This window comes from Festucalex cinctus, chromosome 14 (assembly GCF_051991245.1).
Source record: "Festucalex cinctus isolate MCC-2025b chromosome 14, RoL_Fcin_1.0, whole genome shotgun sequence".
NCBI classification, from domain to species: Eukaryota; Metazoa; Chordata; class Actinopteri; order Syngnathiformes; family Syngnathidae; genus Festucalex; species Festucalex cinctus.
The window spans coordinates 1,196,738-1,213,728 of record NC_135424.1 but is presented as its reverse complement, the minus strand read 5'-3'; the positions used below and the strand labels follow the sequence as shown (position 1 = coordinate 1,213,728).

The 16,991-nt window shown below is 45.6% G+C and overlaps 1 protein-coding gene across 2 annotated transcripts in view; it reads left to right on the top strand.

The window, feature by feature from the left end:
• Positions 1-16,991, top strand: part of LOC144001526 (uncharacterized) — a 45,197-nt gene extending 28,206 nt beyond the window's left edge. For both annotated transcript variants that reach the window (XM_077495909.1, XM_077495908.1), the window contains exons 5-8: positions 7,644-7,751; positions 9,042-9,202; positions 10,044-10,168; positions 12,317-16,991. In XM_077495909.1, the coding sequence (XP_077352035.1) occupies positions 7,644-7,751; positions 9,042-9,202; positions 10,044-10,168; positions 12,317-15,837 (3,915 nt within the window). In that variant the 3' untranslated portion in view covers positions 15,838-16,991. The remainder of the gene's footprint in view (positions 1-7,643; positions 7,752-9,041; positions 9,203-10,043; positions 10,169-12,316) is intronic.

The following is a 16,991-nucleotide window of genomic DNA, read 5'->3' as shown; positions in this document are numbered from 1 at the left end:
GAAAAAGAAAAGACGTTGCGAAAGAGTGAAGAGAGATTTAACTGGAAGAGAGAGGACGGAAGAAGTGAAAAATCTCTGAGCCATAATCTTCGCTCAGCCTGGAGAGGCTTTGCCAAGATGACCACACGCACGCACGCACGCACACGCACACGCACATCTGCGTGGGCCACGTTTAAGACAGAGCGAAAATCAATGTGAGCGCTGCCACTATGCATGATAATGAGGAAGGCGTCCTGCGCGAGTGTGTATTCTCAGTGTTTGTGTTTGCGTGTGTGAGGTCAAATCCCAGTTAAGTCCATTAATGTGTGTCTGACTGTGATCGCCAGTTGACGCTTGATTGTCATATCCGCACTTACGCTGGACCCCAGCGTGTGTTTGCGTGCGTAAGGATCAAGTCGGCCTCCGGAATTCCACCAGGAAGTCTTCAGGCTTGGACAAAAAAGTAATTCCGTAAAAATGTGACCACACACACGCACTGTTTTTGTCTTTGCTACGTTGTGGGGGCCTTACGCGCGTGTTTTTCCAGGTTTAACCACCATTGTGGGGACCGACTTGCGATTGTGGCGACATTTTGGCGGTCGGGATGTAACGATATCCAAACATGATACGATATTATCACGATATGACGGTCACGATACAATAATTATCACGATATTGTGGGGGCGTTGGCGATACAAAAAAAGTCACAATATGGTCAGAAAAAAATAAATACATAAAAATGAGCTCATGAAAAAAAACAATATTGTGCTTATAAACCGACAATCTCTCATGACACTTGATATTAAGGCAAATTACTTGCTAATGCACGAACACGTCGAGTTCCTCAACATATGCTAAATTTGAACATTTGCGTGGATTTGAAACATAGAAGGGCCAAAACATGCCGTGTGAAAATTAAACAGTTTTACAAACTGGACTAAAACTGAGACGAAGAAAAAAAAAAAAGCCGGATAAAATGAACACGAGCTGCAAAATGATGAGCAATTGCAAATAATCGAACTACAGTGGTAGAAAGATGACAATGAAACGACGATGAGAAAATAATATTCAAAAAATACAAACGTGGTGAAACCATAAGAGAGAAAAACAAAACGAAAGAGACAAAATGTTGGCAAGGAAACAAAAGCGAAGAAACCGAATGTGGTTGAAGGCAAGCAAAAGTTTTTTCAGCGATGTGCGTGCGTGTATATTTGAAATGTGTTGTATTGCAGTAATCCTCCATTTTGTCTCCATCTGGCTGCACGCACACACAACACATGTTGGCACGAGAGGAGGCGTGCGGATGACGTGTGACCGACAGCTGTCAATCATTCACGGTCATGCAATTTCATTCATTTATTGACAGATTGGTCACGGCGGGACGAGTGCAATATAACATTTAGGACAATGTGTGTGCGTGAGTTTGTGTGTGTCACATTGATTCAAAAGGGACCAGACTGCGTGTGTGCGTTTGTGTGTGTGTGCGTGCGTCGCAACACTTGCAGTCCACTCGGGATTCTGATGCAATATTCATGTCAATATGGCCACCGTCTCGTCTTCGTCTTTTTTTGTGGTGGAAAGGCTCATGAAAAGGCTGCAACCGCCACAAAAAAATAATAATAAAGTTGACCAAATAAATGGTAAAAAAAAAAAAAAAAAACTCTTGAAGTTTACAACGTATGCAAGAGATGAAAAATTTTTGCGTGCCAGCTGACGTTAGCTAGCAAGAAGATTTGAAAACGTCTCGCTAAGACAGTCGACACGTTTTGGAGTACCACCTTAAAAAAAAAAGTTGGCATGTGTTACCTTAAATGGCGATTTTAAAGGGACAATAAAATGCTGCAGATGATTTTATCAAGTGGCTTCAACAGCAGCTGCGTGTTAGTTGATTTAAATAAACAAAAGACGTCCATTTTTTTGTACACTGACTGACACGACGTCAAAGTCGGGACAGTAAATGTATGCTAGCATGAAGGAGAGTTTGAAGGAAAAGCAGCTTCTATATTTACCTTCAAAGTTGATGACAGTAACAGAATGTTTGGTTCAAAGAGGATTTAAAGAACACGTTCAAACCTTTATTTATTTATTTGTTTGTTACTTTTTGAGGCATCAACGTTCCTCTTCAAACGTACTTAAAGAAGACGCTAATCAAATAAGCTAAGCGTCTTGTCGCCGGGTGTGAGCTGACAACTCGAGTGGCCGTCGTCATGGCAACAGTGACGCAAACTAAACGAACCGTGAGAGGAAAGTGCACCTCGCTGCCATGTATTGGAAAATATCATTTCAGAAAAGTCTTCTTTTTTTTTTTTCCCCCAACCTTGTTTAGAGACTTAATTTCACCACTAGGTGGCGCTGCGGTTGTCAATCAAAAACACTGGGCGGAGATTTGGCTGCTTGGCTTTTTTAAAGTCTCTTTTTCTTTTTTTTCTTTTTTTTTTTTATCCTTTTTTTCCCAACCTTGTTTAGCGACTTAATTTCACCACTAGGTGACGCTGTGGTTGTAGGTTAAAAAGACTGGGCGGAGTTTTGGCTGTTTTTTTAATGTCCAAATGATTTTAATGACGTGGTATCCGTCGGGCGGGCGTTTGAGTGGTACGAGGCGATGCCGAGCGCGTTTGCCGTTCCCGCATCATTACTTCTCCCGGCGCTCTTTTTGTTTTTTTTCCTGTTCACTTGTTCCTCCCGCCGCCGCTCTCGCTCGCTCGTCTCTTCTCATGACTTTTTATCTGTTTGTCACCTCCGTGTTCTTCCCGTTGAGACGCGCCGGCGCAAATGAGGCGCGAAATGCTCGCCGTTAAGCGGCGCTCGCAAATGTCGCGCCGGCGTGTATTTATGCGATTGAGAAGATCACTTTCAGGTCTGGATCACACGCGGACGCTCGACCGTCAACTCGCAAAAAATGGCATCACAGACAAGTCTTGTATATTTCAACATCAAAAAGTTCAAAGCATATATTACGGAACGTCTCGTATCTGAATGCTAACATACAATGCAAAACTCTATCGGCAGGCTAACGGAAATTAGCACCGACGTGTCATTTTAAACTCATGCTTTACACATTTACATAAACTAGTGGTGGGCGGATCGATGCAAATATCGATATTACCGATGCCGAGTCATTATCGATATTGAATCGATACCGGCACTTATAATTATCAATCTAGTGGTTTACTTTCAGTTTGGCTCTTTGATGCACTGCTGTGGTTTGGTCAACCGATAACACAATCGTGACGTCACGTGACTCAGCATCTCGTCTTTGTCGTCGATTGCCCAGAACACACACAGTAGTGTACTTGAATTGTTTTTGTTTTTTTTATATTTGCTGCATGATAATCTTTAACATTTTGTTTTGAATTTTACGTTTTTTTGTACTTGATGATGAAGAATTTGTTTAAATTTGTTTTATGATAATCACTTGTGCACTGAGTTTAAGAAAGCTGGGAAAAAAAAATGTTATAGTACCAACGTATTTTCAAGTATTTATCAACAAACTTTGTCCCTAATTTTGTCCTTTGTTTAAAAAAGGGAAAACAGTTAAAGGTTGAAAATTGTTTGTGATTAAGCAGTTCAATGATGCAGCTACCTTAATTAAAAAAACACATCAATATATACCATCATTTTCAAAAATGATATATCGATATCGGCTGCATGATCATGGAAGATCATGCGATAAGGTTGTCGAATATAACAATATCGATATTATTGCGATATTTAACATGTATCTAAAGAAATGATATTTTTATCATCGAATGAAAGAATGACATTTTTTCATGTAGTCTTAATGAATTGTAATGACCTCTTGAAAATGTTCAACTACTGAATGTTGATGCACGTTTTAGTTAGCGGCTGACTGGTCAAATTCAGATCAAATTCCATATCAAACTTATTGCATGTCTTTGCGATATGCATATTGCATGGGCCAATATCGCGATATCGGTATTTTTTCGATATATTGTGCAGCCCTATTTGATACCAGTCTTTGCAGTATCGCACATTCAAGCGCATGCGTTCATGTGCACGCACGCGCAATCTGTGTCTCGTCCTCCTCCCTCGCAGTCGTGACGTGACGTGTATTGATTGCGGATGGAAAGCGGCTCATTTCTGCGATATCATTCCGGATTTAATGCTGCGATCTCGTCCTATTTTTTTTTGGCCCATCCGTCCGAAGGGGGGCGGGGCTTGCCGCGACCGGGCGGCGCAGGCCCGTTGAACAGCTTTGCCGGCCATATGCTGGCCAAGGTTGACTCAGTCCCGCCTGCTGCACGTCGACGTCGCGTTCGAGTCCGAGTACGCTTTTGAAAAAAAAAAAACCTTCATTTTCCACTCCGATGGAACGTCTGCACGTTTGTCAGGTAGTCGTCGAAAACTTTTTGTCGATTCGCAGCTTCACGCCGCGTCAAAAGCCAGATGAGTTGCACGATCCGACATCGTTTGTTTCCACTTGACGGCTGCGGTGAGACGTGTCGGCGTCGAAGTCGACTCCACCGCCGGCTAATTGGCTACAAAACATTAGCGCTCGCGCGCGATCCCCGTTTTTGTTTTCTGGCCCCAGCCGACGCTAAAAGCGCAAACACGGCGCATCAAAGCGGCAGACGAGAAAAAGACGAGCGAGTTATCAGACGAGGTGGAGACATCCGACGCGCGTCGAACGTTTGGAGTCGGCTTTCAGGTCACTTTTGGATCGCAATCCTTCCGGGAAAAACTTGCTTCAAATGGATTATTAAATACATTTCTCGCCGTGCTCATTAAAAGTTTTTGGCACCCATTTGAGCTTCCTGTGGGCTCACTTTGTGGAACAATTACAAGTCACAAGTACTTCCAAATACAAGATTACTTTCTTAGCACCATACGCATCAGTTTAATATTAATTATGATGATGATGTAAACCAGGACTATTATAGTTTTAGAATTTTCATTTTAGGTCATTTTTTATTTCGGTTTGAGTTGTTGTTTTTTTTTTTTTTAAGGGGGTACTTTTTTTTTATCAGTGAAAAGTGAATATTTTGTTCAGAATGAATTTGATAATGTCATTATTTTTTTCCCATGTACAATTAAGAGCTTTTATTAAAAAGTCATTTTTCTACTTGCTGTCGACTGATGATGACATCACCTGTGCTGAGGAAGTAGGTAACGACCAATCACGGTTCAGTTTGCTGACCAAACCCAGAAAACAGGTGAGCCATGATTGGCCGTTACCGACTTCGTCAGCACGTGATGTCATCATCAGTCGACAGCAAGTATAGAAAAATCACTTTTTAAAGCTACTAATTGTACACACACAAAAATGAAGGTATCAAATTCATTGTCGATAAAAAAATGAACTTTTCACTGCTGAAAATTATTCAATGAGTCAAGTATCCCTTTAAATTTAGTTTTAATTAGTTTTCAAGGTGGTTCTTTTAGTTTGTATTATTTTCAGTTATTTAATATATGCTTAGTTTTAGTTAGTTTCATTATTAGTTTTAAGTGTATTACTTGTGCACAATGTTTAAAAAAAAACACCACATCTTTTTTTTCTATTGGCTGTTGCTAGGTGACGTCACTTGTGTACTTTCAAACGCCCTTATTCCGGTTAATATCAAAATAAATCGACTTTAAATCGTATTTAAAATCATCCCCAAAGGTTCATGCATTACATTAATTACCAAATACTAAAACAAAGGACATTTTTGCTATAATTATAGTTTTGTTTTGGGGGGTTTTTAAACATAAAATGCAGTTTCACTTATTTTTTATTTTTATTTCATTAATGATACTGTCGTATGATTTTAGTTTTTTTGTTAACTAAAATAACCTTGATGTATTGCAAACACACAAACAAAATTGTCAAAATGACATCCCGCTGCCTTGTGTGGATGTAAAAACAGTTTGGAATTGAATGACTAAAGCATCTTTTATTTTGAAACTTCTATAATCCAGTCGAATTGCCGTCCAAACAAAACAATCCGTCCAGTTGAATGCCCGAATACGTTTTAATTGAGGCGAGGCCTTAAATGGACGCTTGCGGCTAATGCGGCCATTTTAACGACATCATGCTAAAGCAGGAATCATGCAAATGGGATGTTTGCTCTTTCTAAATTGACAAACGACTTCGTGCCGCGTTGTTAGAATGCAATAATGCCACATCAAGTCGGCCATTAATGTTGCTCCATCCCATCCAATCAAGCCACATAAGTCGCGACTTAATGCAATTACGGCCGCTCGCGCAATGATCCGCTTTCCCGCCGTAATGGACGCGGGACGGCGGCAACATTTTTTTTCTGCTTCGCCTTCCGTCTGTCGCGTCCGAGCAAGCGAGCGATGGATTTCCACGGCGACCGTTCGCACAGAGACTTGAGCCCAGAGGGAGAAAACATACGGTGAATTTTTAATGTATACGTTTTTAATACTTTGTCCTGCACCGCCAAGGACGTATTTTTAATTTTTAATTTTATTTTTTAATGTTTTCTTATGCCAGTGAATACTGAAGTCTTTGATGCAGCTTCTGACATGAAGAGGTCACGTAAAGTAGTTGTTACAAAAAACGGCCAGCAGGTGGCAGCAGCGTATAAGAGATCAACCAGGGCCATGTTGAAACAAGCTCTTTTTGCCAGTGTTTTCAACTGGTTTGTGAATAATGACGAAACTTAGCTGTGTTCCAATGCTAATTACTGCAAAATGGAAACAAATACAAATATATATTTTTTGTCCTGATGAAAGAAGAGACTCTAATCTTTCTTTTGGTAGGTTCCAACACAATATTCTGTGGACCTTGCAAAATCAGAGTCCAAATCCAGTAAAACAGCCGAGAGTGAAAGCAGTTTCTTCAGTGAAAATGAGTTAATTATTAAATCATAATTCATTCTGATTTTGAAGTGCAACTAAACCGTGTGCATGCGTGAGTGAGAGATATGAAACGTAGCAATGTAGATCATGTGCGCGCGCGTGTTCACTCAGGCACTCGGACTGTGGATCAATAGTTGCGATTAAAAGCTCCATTAGCCACGCAGACGCAAGCAAAATGAAAAGCTCCGGCGTGATCGATATCGATCGGGTATGAGCATATTTGACATTTGGCGTTAGTGAGGATGATCATTCACAAGCCCCGCCCCTCTTTCATTTTCCTGCACTCGGCAGATGGAGCACATGGTCGCGCAACAGGACACGTTTATGACATGTTTGTGTGCATGTTTTTGCTCACCCAATATGTGTCGTCATGGTAACAGATGCGCCTCAAAAGAAATCAAGTAGTAAATGTTGATGAAAATGTATCAAGTGATTCTTTATGCACTTGCAAAAAAAGAAATGAAACTTTATTGACACTGTTACAGAAAACGATGAGTTTGGCATTTCCTCGCTTATTAGCAGCAAAAGTGAAAGATGAAAAGCATATGAAAAATTATTATTTGTCCGCATTTTGGATATTTCCACACGTGTGAACGCACATTCAATAACGCGGCCGGCATCCGTCCGTCGTGGTCGTTGCACTGACTCACGTTTGTGTTGGTTGACTCTCAGCTCGGCTTATTTCTATTTTCTTTTTCTATCCCAACAATGTGTGAGTCACCGTCCTCGCATCGTGACTTTTTCCGCTTGTTTTTTATTTGATGTATTCTTTTCCATCACCAGAACAGCATCAGCACGTCACAACAAGTGACTTTGCGTGTGCGCGTTGGTGTGTGCAGGACGAGGACGCCGCCTCCAGCCTGTACTGCGAGCTGTGCGACAAGCAATACGTGCGCCACCAGCAGTTTGACAACCACATCAACTCCTACGACCATCACCACAAGCAGGTGAGTGAAGGGAGGGACCGCCTCCGCCATCGCCTCCGCCATCGCCGCCGCCTCCGCCATCGCCGCCGCCTCCGCCTTCGTTTTGTTCCAAGTTGGAAAGAAGAAGGAGCTGGCGGAGGTTTCGGATGTTGCGCAACACGTGCGCCGCATGTTTTGCGGTATGCGTTCATAACAAATTATGAAATGGGACTTTGTATTCTGTATAATATGGCAGCTTGATGACTTGACTTCAGACGCGTTGATGACCTTTATGGCAAAAAACAATGAAGAAATACTACTGCAATACTGCGGTTTTGATTTTGTATTTTCAAAACTGTTGTATGGAATAAAATAAATACAAATCATTGGAATTTATGTATGGAATCCAATACAACAATAAATATCAATTAAAGAAAATATATTTAGAAAACATATTTTCTTTGAATGTATCGATTAAAAAAAAACAAAAAAACTATTAAAAACTGGTAAAAATCCTAAGGGAATTTTCTTGGAATGTATGTATGGAATAAAAATACATATAAAAATAATTTATGCAAAATTCTTGACCTTGACATTTTTTTTCGATAAATATACGAAATGAAATTAATACACCAGTAAAATAAATAAAATAAAATAAAAAATCAACTTTTATTCAGAATGTGAGTTGTGTTGTGTGACTGAGAGAATGTTTGACAGTCTTATAAATAAATAATACAAATATCATCCGTGGTGAAACTTTTTTTTTTTTGCGCAACACACACACACACGCAGACACGCACGTCACTCACCTTGTGTAAGTAAAGTACTTAAAAGTTTGAGAGTGTTTCTCCCGTCTGTCCGTGTTTGTCGGTGATATGAAGCTGCACAACTTTTTTTTTTTTTTTATGCTGCTGATTATTATTGGTGTATATGATGTAGTGTCCGTTATTGTCGCGGTGATGATTCTTTGCGAGCGCTCGTCGCTATCTCGGCGCCGCAGACCGCTCGCCCGCTCGCTCGCCCGCTCGCTCGCTCGCTCGCTGCCGGAATTAAGCCGGACGCCACTAAAGCCGACACTTGAGCGCACGCACGCACATTTACAGACGGGATGAAGCTTTGCTGTTGATAAACCAGCAAATATGTACACACTTGTTATTTTTCAGCGCTAGTCTACTCACACACGCACACTCGTAACTTTCCAATGTTCTGCCCTTGACTCGTTGTCCTCTGCTGATGATTGTTGCGCCGTCGTCATGGCAACAACGCCGGAGCCGATTCGGACCCGCATGACGGCGATGTCACGGAAAATAACGTCGCCGGTTCTCATTTCAGCGTCTGAAGGAGCTGAAGCATCGCGAGTTCTACCGAGCGTTGGCCTGCAGCAGGAGGCAGAGGAGGCGCAAGGAGGAGCGGCGGGAGGAGCGCTTGCTGAGGAAGAGGCTCCATCATCATCATCATCATCATCATCATGAGCAGAAAGCGGAGGAGCACTGGTGAGCAGGACAAACGCAAGCTAGCATCCTGTTAAAAGTCAAATTGAGCACAAAAAAAGTTTTGCCAAACTCTTTTCTGTGCTGCGTTGTGATTGGCCAGTTTGTGAGGGGCGTGGCTTAGCAACTTGCCGTATGGGTAAAACTATCAAAAGTAAAACTATGTGACAATCATGCGCAAGCGTGCTCAAAACGTGCAGGCGGATGTATTGAGCCGGCGCCGTATTTTCCGAGCGCCCGCCGTCCGTGAACGCAACCTGCCCCCCCCCCCCCCCCCCCCCCCCCCCCCTTCCGAGCTGCGAGTCCCAACCGGAGCACGCCGACGCAACAAGAACTCGCCTCTGCCAGAAAGTCGTCCCTCAGGAACAAATCAAACTCTTTGAATCCATGCATGAAGGCAAGAATTTCAAAGAAGCTTTGCGGAATAATACAGCTTAACCCTTCGTGTGCTCGGAAAGAACATCATTGGGGGGGTTGCGTCACCCCCCCCCCCCCCCCCCCAAAAAAATAAAAAATAAAAAAATCCTGTCCATGTAATACAGCCACAAACAATAGTTTGCACTTTGGGTTTACTTACAATTCTTGAAACCCAAACAAGGAAAACATGCAAACTCCTCACAAGCCCAGACTCGAACCCTGAATATCACGTGAGCGGGGCAGACGTGTGAACCACTAGGTCACCATGCTGCTATGAGAATTCATTGAACGAAGGCGAAAGTCCTGTTCCCGTGCGAGGATGTGAAAATGTTGCTGCTGCTGCTGCTGCTGCTGCGCCAGAGCGAGCGTGACCAAATTGATTTCTAGCTTCTGCTCTCTTCCTCATCCCCTCCCCAATTCCCGTTAGCGCTCCGGGTTGCGGCCCCATGTTCCGCTCCACCACCGTGGCGGTGGAGCCAGCGAGTGCGATGGAGAAGTGGAGCGACGTCCACGCCGACGGCGACAACAACGGCGACGCAGCTCTGGGGAGAGGTAAGAGATCCTCCATACTTGATAACGCTTGGTCACATGATCAAACACAACCTCACATCCATCCAGTGTCAACATCTTCCATTTCCTATCGCTCGTGTCCTCATATGTTACACTTGAACCTTCATTTTCACGATGAATCCGGTCCTGAAAGTTCAAACGTGAATCATACTAAATCCAAAGTGTTGTTTCCTGTAGGAAGTCCAATTCATTATTGTAGAAAAGTAAAATATTCACAGAAATACATATCTGTCTTTCAAATATAAAAGCATGCCAGTATAACAGTCACGCAAACAATTTTGTGCTTTTTTTAAAAAAAATTGATTGTGAAAGTTAAATAAGCCCGCATGTGGCCAAAAACGTTTGGTTAAAATGTGGTATTATATGAGATGCTTTTATTTTGAAGGTCTGACTTTTGCCAGAAAGAAGAAGAACCACGGCAACATGAAAAAAAGATGGTTGAAAATGGAATCATAAGAAAACTACGACATACAAAAACATTTGTGTGGCATAAAATTCCAAATTTGCCCCCCCCGAAAAAAACAAAACAAAATTAGGCCTACTCAGGCCCAACTTAAGTACAAATAAGACATGCCTGCCAGTTGAGCCATTTACCCCCTCAAAAATATAGAGATATTTTTTTTTTCACCCATATTTTGGATTTTTTCCAGGATTTTCCCCTATTTAAAAAAAAAAAAAAAGTATAATGAAAGCTTAGCATCCCTTGAAGAATATTTTGTGTTTCTAAAAGGTTGCGCATCTCTGATGGAGCCAAACGCGTCTTTGCAATCAACATGGACACCTGTGGCGAGAATCTGTCGTCTTGATTGCAACTAATTTGCATGTTTTGGGAATGTGGGAGGAAACGCACGCATGCGTGCGGCAAACCCACGCGAGCACATTTTTGGGCCAATTCCAGGACTCGCTCATTGACAAACTCCCACTCGGGAAATTGGCCTCAATCAAATCGTTAGCAGGTACGCGACACAGATGTGCGCCACTTATAACTGCCAAAAAAAAAATTCACAAATGTTTTCAATGTGGAATGTGGTGTGAAAGTTTGATGATCATGTTGAGGATTTGTCATGAAAACGAGAGTGCAGGGGCCCTTCGTCGCTATGCTGGCAGCTTTAAGTCTTCTCCGAGTTGAGAGTTGACGGAGGGAAAAAAACAGAAAAAAAACAGGAATCCATTTGAGGGAACTTCCTGCCACATTTTTGCTGATGGAACATTGCCAGTTGCTGAATATCATTCAATTGCGTACCTGAGAAAGTCCACGTTTAGTGAACACGGAGATGGTGACATTCAAATTTGAGGTGTAGTTTTTTGTAATTATTTTGCGTGCATAAAAATACAAAAAAATGAAATGAAATGAAAGTGGACGTTTCAAACAAATGGCAAAAAAAAAATGGCCTTTTCTCAACACATGGAAACGTTCGTTTTCAATAAATGCATTGAGGAGGAGAAAGAAACAAAAGCAGGCAGAGGATGTTTGGAAGGAACTTTAGACGGAGGATGAGTTGGAGGAGGACTTTTTGAATGAGATTTAGGGAGGAGGTCTAAATGGAAGAGGAGGTCAGGAAGAGGAGCAAGAAGTGTAGACTTAAGAGATTTGGGAGGAGGAAAAAAGAAGAGGGGATGCTTAGAAAGAGACTTAGAAGTAGGAGGAAGGGAAAACAAAGGTTTAGAAGAAGGACAATGGAGGAGGAGGAGAAGTCTTAGGAGGAGGTTTAATTGGAAGGAGGAATAGGAGGAGGTTTGAGAAGGAGGAGGTTTAGGTGGAGGAAGCAGCCGTTTATGAGGAGGTCACCCATTGAAGACTGGCACGCTCGCCTCCCTCAGCAAATCCTGCAAACGAGCGAGCGTCTCGCTAACGGCGCCACAAAAGAAAATCGGACTTTGATTGTCATAAAAGGCTCGTTAAAGGAAGCTCGACCTTCATCAGCGCGTCCATTTTCGTCTCGATGGCGTCCCACGCTCGCAACGTCACGTTGTGATGTGTGACGAGCAACAAAAGTGATGCCCGGCAGCCACGTTGCGTAAACGGCCCTCAAATCTCCTCCTCCTCCTCCTCCTTTTTTTTCTTTGACTCATTCTGCTGCTTTTGACGCGTCAACGTAATCTCTCTTGTAATCTTTCTTTCCTCAACAGATCCTCAAAGCTCGCTGCTCCTTCCGCTGGACGCGGCGCTGGGAAGTCGACTCCTGGGCGAGCCGCGGTGGGCGTACCAGCAGCGCGACGCCAACGGCGGCGACATCGCGAGCAAAAACGGCCAAGGCGGCGCCTTCAACAAGCTCCCTTGGGCCCCCGGCTTCTTAAGCGGCAAAAACGTCCCCGCCGCCGGTGACGACAAAGCCTCCGTCGCCAGCAGGGGGCGCCCCGTTTGCTTCTCACTGCCGAAGAGGAGCTGCGTTCTCCTGCACCGCTCGGCCGCCATCTTCATCCAAGCCGGGCGGAGCTCGCGAGACGGCGAGATGACGACGAGTCAAGTTGCACAAAAGACGACGCGTGTCCCGGCTTTGAGCAGAGAACTGGATGACGACGTGAATGCCACGCTGTCTTTATGTAACCGCCACCAAGACGGAGGTGGAAGTGGGCTTGGGGCCAAAGTTAGTGGTGGAAATGGAACCGAAGATGTCCAAGTAAGTGGTGGGAGGCTGACTGGAATGCAAAGTGGGAACGAAGACCAAATCAATGTCGGAGGAAGGACAAGAGTCCAGAACAGTGCTGGAAGTGGAACTGGAGCTGAAGACACAGGTTCGAGTAGAACTGATGTCCCAGACAGTTCTGATTGTGGTCAAACTGTGACGAGAACTGAAGACACCCAAGATGACGGAAGCCGGACTGGAGTCCAACTAATCGATCAAAGTGTCATGAGAGCCCAAACCAGTGGAGGATGTACGACGAGTGCCCAAGACGCTGCAGTTACTTGTGGACTTGGGACTAGAACCACCCAAGATGGTGGTGGAATCAGGACTGCCGGCCAAGTTACTTGTCAAAGTGGGACAGAAGTCCAGATCAATGTAAAAGATTGTGATGGAGCCCAAGTCGCTGTTGGTTGCAGTACTGGAGCAGAAGACTGGCGTGGATGTGATGCAGGGACCAAAGACCGAGGTGGACGTAGGACTGGAACTGCCCAAGATGGTGGCGATAGTGAGATTGAAACCCTAAAAGCTGAACAAAGTGGGACTGGAACCCAAGCAATCAATGCAAGAGAGACGCCCACTCATCATCGTGTGACCAGCGGTGGTCCACTTGGACCATCAGCACCGTTCGGCTGTCGAGGTTCTGACTTTCAAACCTCTGACAAAAAGCTACGTGAGCTCCAACAAGCAGGACTGGAGAAACAAGCCGAAGACTTGAGTCCGAAACAACCACCGAGACCTCCTGCGGCTCGGCCCAAGGAGGCGTTTTGTCCTGTGGTGAGCCGCGACGACAGCCGCGTCCTGCTGTGGCCCTCGGAGATGGTCCGCCACACCCGCACGGCGCCCTCGCTGTCCTACAGCGTCAACCCGCTGCTGTACGACTTCCGAGCGCACGCGGGCGGGCAGATAAAGCCGCCGGCGATCAAAGGCGCCGGCTGCCAACGCGAGCGGCAAAGCGGCGGCGAGGTGAAGTCGGATGAAAGCCGGGACGAGAATGAAAGCGGACAGGCGGGAAATCCCCGGCAAGTGGCGGGCACAGGCAAAGGTGGCAAGCAAGCCGGCGCCGTCGCTCTGAAATCCAACCGTGCCCGATTGAGGAGGAGGAGGAGGAAGAAGAGGGGAGGGGTGAGGAGGAGGGGGAGAAGGAAAAGAGGAGAGGAGATGAAGAAGAAAAAGCAGAAGGGGAGGGCGATAATAACTGGTCTGTGTGAGATGGCGAGGTTGATACGAGAGGACGCCGGAATGGAGGAAAGGCGGGAAAAGCGACTATTAAGTCATCTGGCGGCGCGGCGGATGCTCGAAGGTTCCGAGAAAAGGCCGAAGGGGGACGAGGGATGGATAGCGGCGAGCGACGGGCTATTATGTCATCTTTCCGCAAATGGCTGTAATCTCCGGAAGCAGGTGAACGCGGGCGGCGGTCCGCAATCATCCTCCGGGTGGGGTCCCGCCGTCACAAAGCCCCTCCGCGGGGGTGCGGCATGTAACGCCGCCATTAGTCCCTCCATCCGGACGCCACGCTGTCCCGCAATTACGGGCGACCCCGGGACGGCCCGCAAACATCAAGACGCAGACAGGCGAGGGCGGGAAGATGACGGCGGCGAGAATCTGAGCCAGATAAAAGCTCAGGAGGCGAGCGAGTGCGAGGCAGCGATTAGCGCCGTCTCGTCCCCCCGCCGAGACGCAGCGTGCGAGCGCCAAATCCATCTCGCGCCGTCTCGAGATGGCCAAGCGGCATACGAGGCGCCGATTAGCCCCGTCCCTCTTCCCTTTGGGCAAACGGCGGCGGGACGAAATCGTTCCGGCGAGGCGCAAAAGACGGAAAGCGAGACGAGCGTCCCATCAGGATGCACGGACACGACGCTCACCTGCCGGGATCTTTCGCAGGAAGTCAGAAGCGGCGGCAAGAGGAAGTGGACAGAAAGTCCGGAAAGCAGCGCAGGGAAGAAACGCAAAAGTGGACCAGGACAAACTGGAAGAGTTTTTCACTGTAGTTTGAGCACAACTTTGGACTCGACAGAGACCAGCAAAGGAAACAGTAAAGGGTCAAATCCAAACTTGACACCTGACAGGAGAGATCACGTATGTCAGGATGCTAACGACATCGTCGTCCACCCTGTCGACTGCAAACCCGCCCACATGCCTTCTCATGATTACGTCATCAAATGTGAACATCAAAACAGCAGCAAGGAGACTAATCCAAACCACTTCGCCCCCGACAGGACAGATCGCGCATGTCGGGATGCTAACGGAATATTGTGTCCAGATGCTAACAACAACGTCGTCCACCCCGTCGACAGCAAAGTCGTTGAGGACGCCACTCACAATCACAACGTCATCAAATGCGGACGTCAACAGGCAAATCTGCACCATTTGTCACCCGACAGGACGGACAAAGCGTGTCAGGATGCTAACGACGCAAGCCAATCGTCTCACCTTGATGACATCACGGGGCGACGTAGCCCAAATTGCGTCGCGCCTTATGAAAACGTTCTGAAACGTTATGAAAACGTCCAAAGAGTCGAATCTGCGAATGTGCCTCGCGGGGACGCCGAAAACCCTGCTGGCGACGGCGAGACGACCAAAACGTCGTCAGCAAAGGACGAGCGTGCGAGCAGGAGGTGCCAGGCGGGCACGACGGCGGAATTTGCCTCCCCCGAGAAGATGCCTGGTTTCCCCCGCGGCCTCCCTCCGGGGCGCCTCCCCGTCCAGGCTCCCCTCCTCCTGCCGCCGCCTCCGCAGTCGTCCTTCTCCTTCCATCACACCATCATCCAGCACCACCTCTCCTTCCTGGCCCCGCCCCTCCCGCTCCCCTCGTACCCCCACCTGCTGCCAGCCTTCGCCCCCCACCCCCTCGCGCTAAACCCCCCGCCGCCTCCGCCGCCATCGTTCTTGGCCTCGCCGGCCATCCATCTCCTGGATGCGCCGTATCCCCTGGCGACGGAGTTCCACCCCATGCTGAGTCAGCACCACCCGGGCCTCCTGGCGCCCCCCCACCCGGCGGCCTTGCCCTTGCAGGTCTTGTTCTAGCTGACATTTTGAAGGGGAAAAAAAAACTAAACTGACAAATCATCAGCTGTGCTCGTTCACTCAGTCACTACTCGCCAATCACAAAATAATGTCGTGCCCCGAGATACGAGTGACACCTCTTTCTGCTTCGCAAGATACTGTACGAGGCGTCTTTTTCTTTTCTTTTTTAAAAACGGCGAACGCTGTTCAGCAGTTTGCTCAAGTTTATTGTGAAGCGGAATTGAAAACAAAATTGCATATTTCAAGCAAGCGCATAGCTCAGGACCTCGTGAAGTGACACAGATCCTTTAGTAGAGAGACAAACTTCCACTCTGTCGCTTTCCTGCACAATAAATTCTGTCGTTCATTTGACTCTACTGAGATAGGGACCAAATAGACTCAGTTTTAGAGTAATATTTACACTTGGAAGAGAGTAAAATAAAGAATTGGAGAGAGAAAAAAAATCACTCAAAACTCATAGGAGGGGCATAGCTCAGGTGGTCGTGTGGCAGTCTCCCAAGATGAAGGTCGTGAGTTCGAACCTTGACCCTTGAGTGACTTTTATTTATTTATTTTACTCTCTTCCTGGTGTAAATCTTCGTTCGTTTACGCAAAACTAAGTCCATTTGGTCCCTTTCTAAAATCGAGTCAAATTTGCACTAGAGAATTTACTGTGTGCACATGTGACAAACGGAAAATGGAAATGTTGAAGACCAAAAATTGGTTCATATTCTTCATGTCCCCCGACCGACCACAAACAATCTCTCGGGTGATGCTGACAAACTTTTGACCTATATTGCTAACAAGTGTGACGTTGTCGGTTGCTAACATCACTAGTGGGCAAAAATTTAAAATGACGACCCTTGTGAACGTTTCAGGAAATGTTCGGTCGGATGAAAAAGTGTCAACGAGAAGCTAAACGTCTATTTGGATGTATTTTTGTAGACCAGACCTCAGTTGAATGAGGCTCACTTTTTTTTTAGATTTTGTGCTGATGCCACTAATTATTAGGACTTAGTATTCAAACTACTTTGTTGTTCTTCTGTTACACAAAAAATAAAAGTGGAAAAATATGTTTAGAAATGTTTGGAGCAAAGTATAAACATGTTCTTGAGCGCTTGTCTTCAAAAAGGAAACATGGAAATGAGAAATGAAGAATAAATCGTGAGACTTGA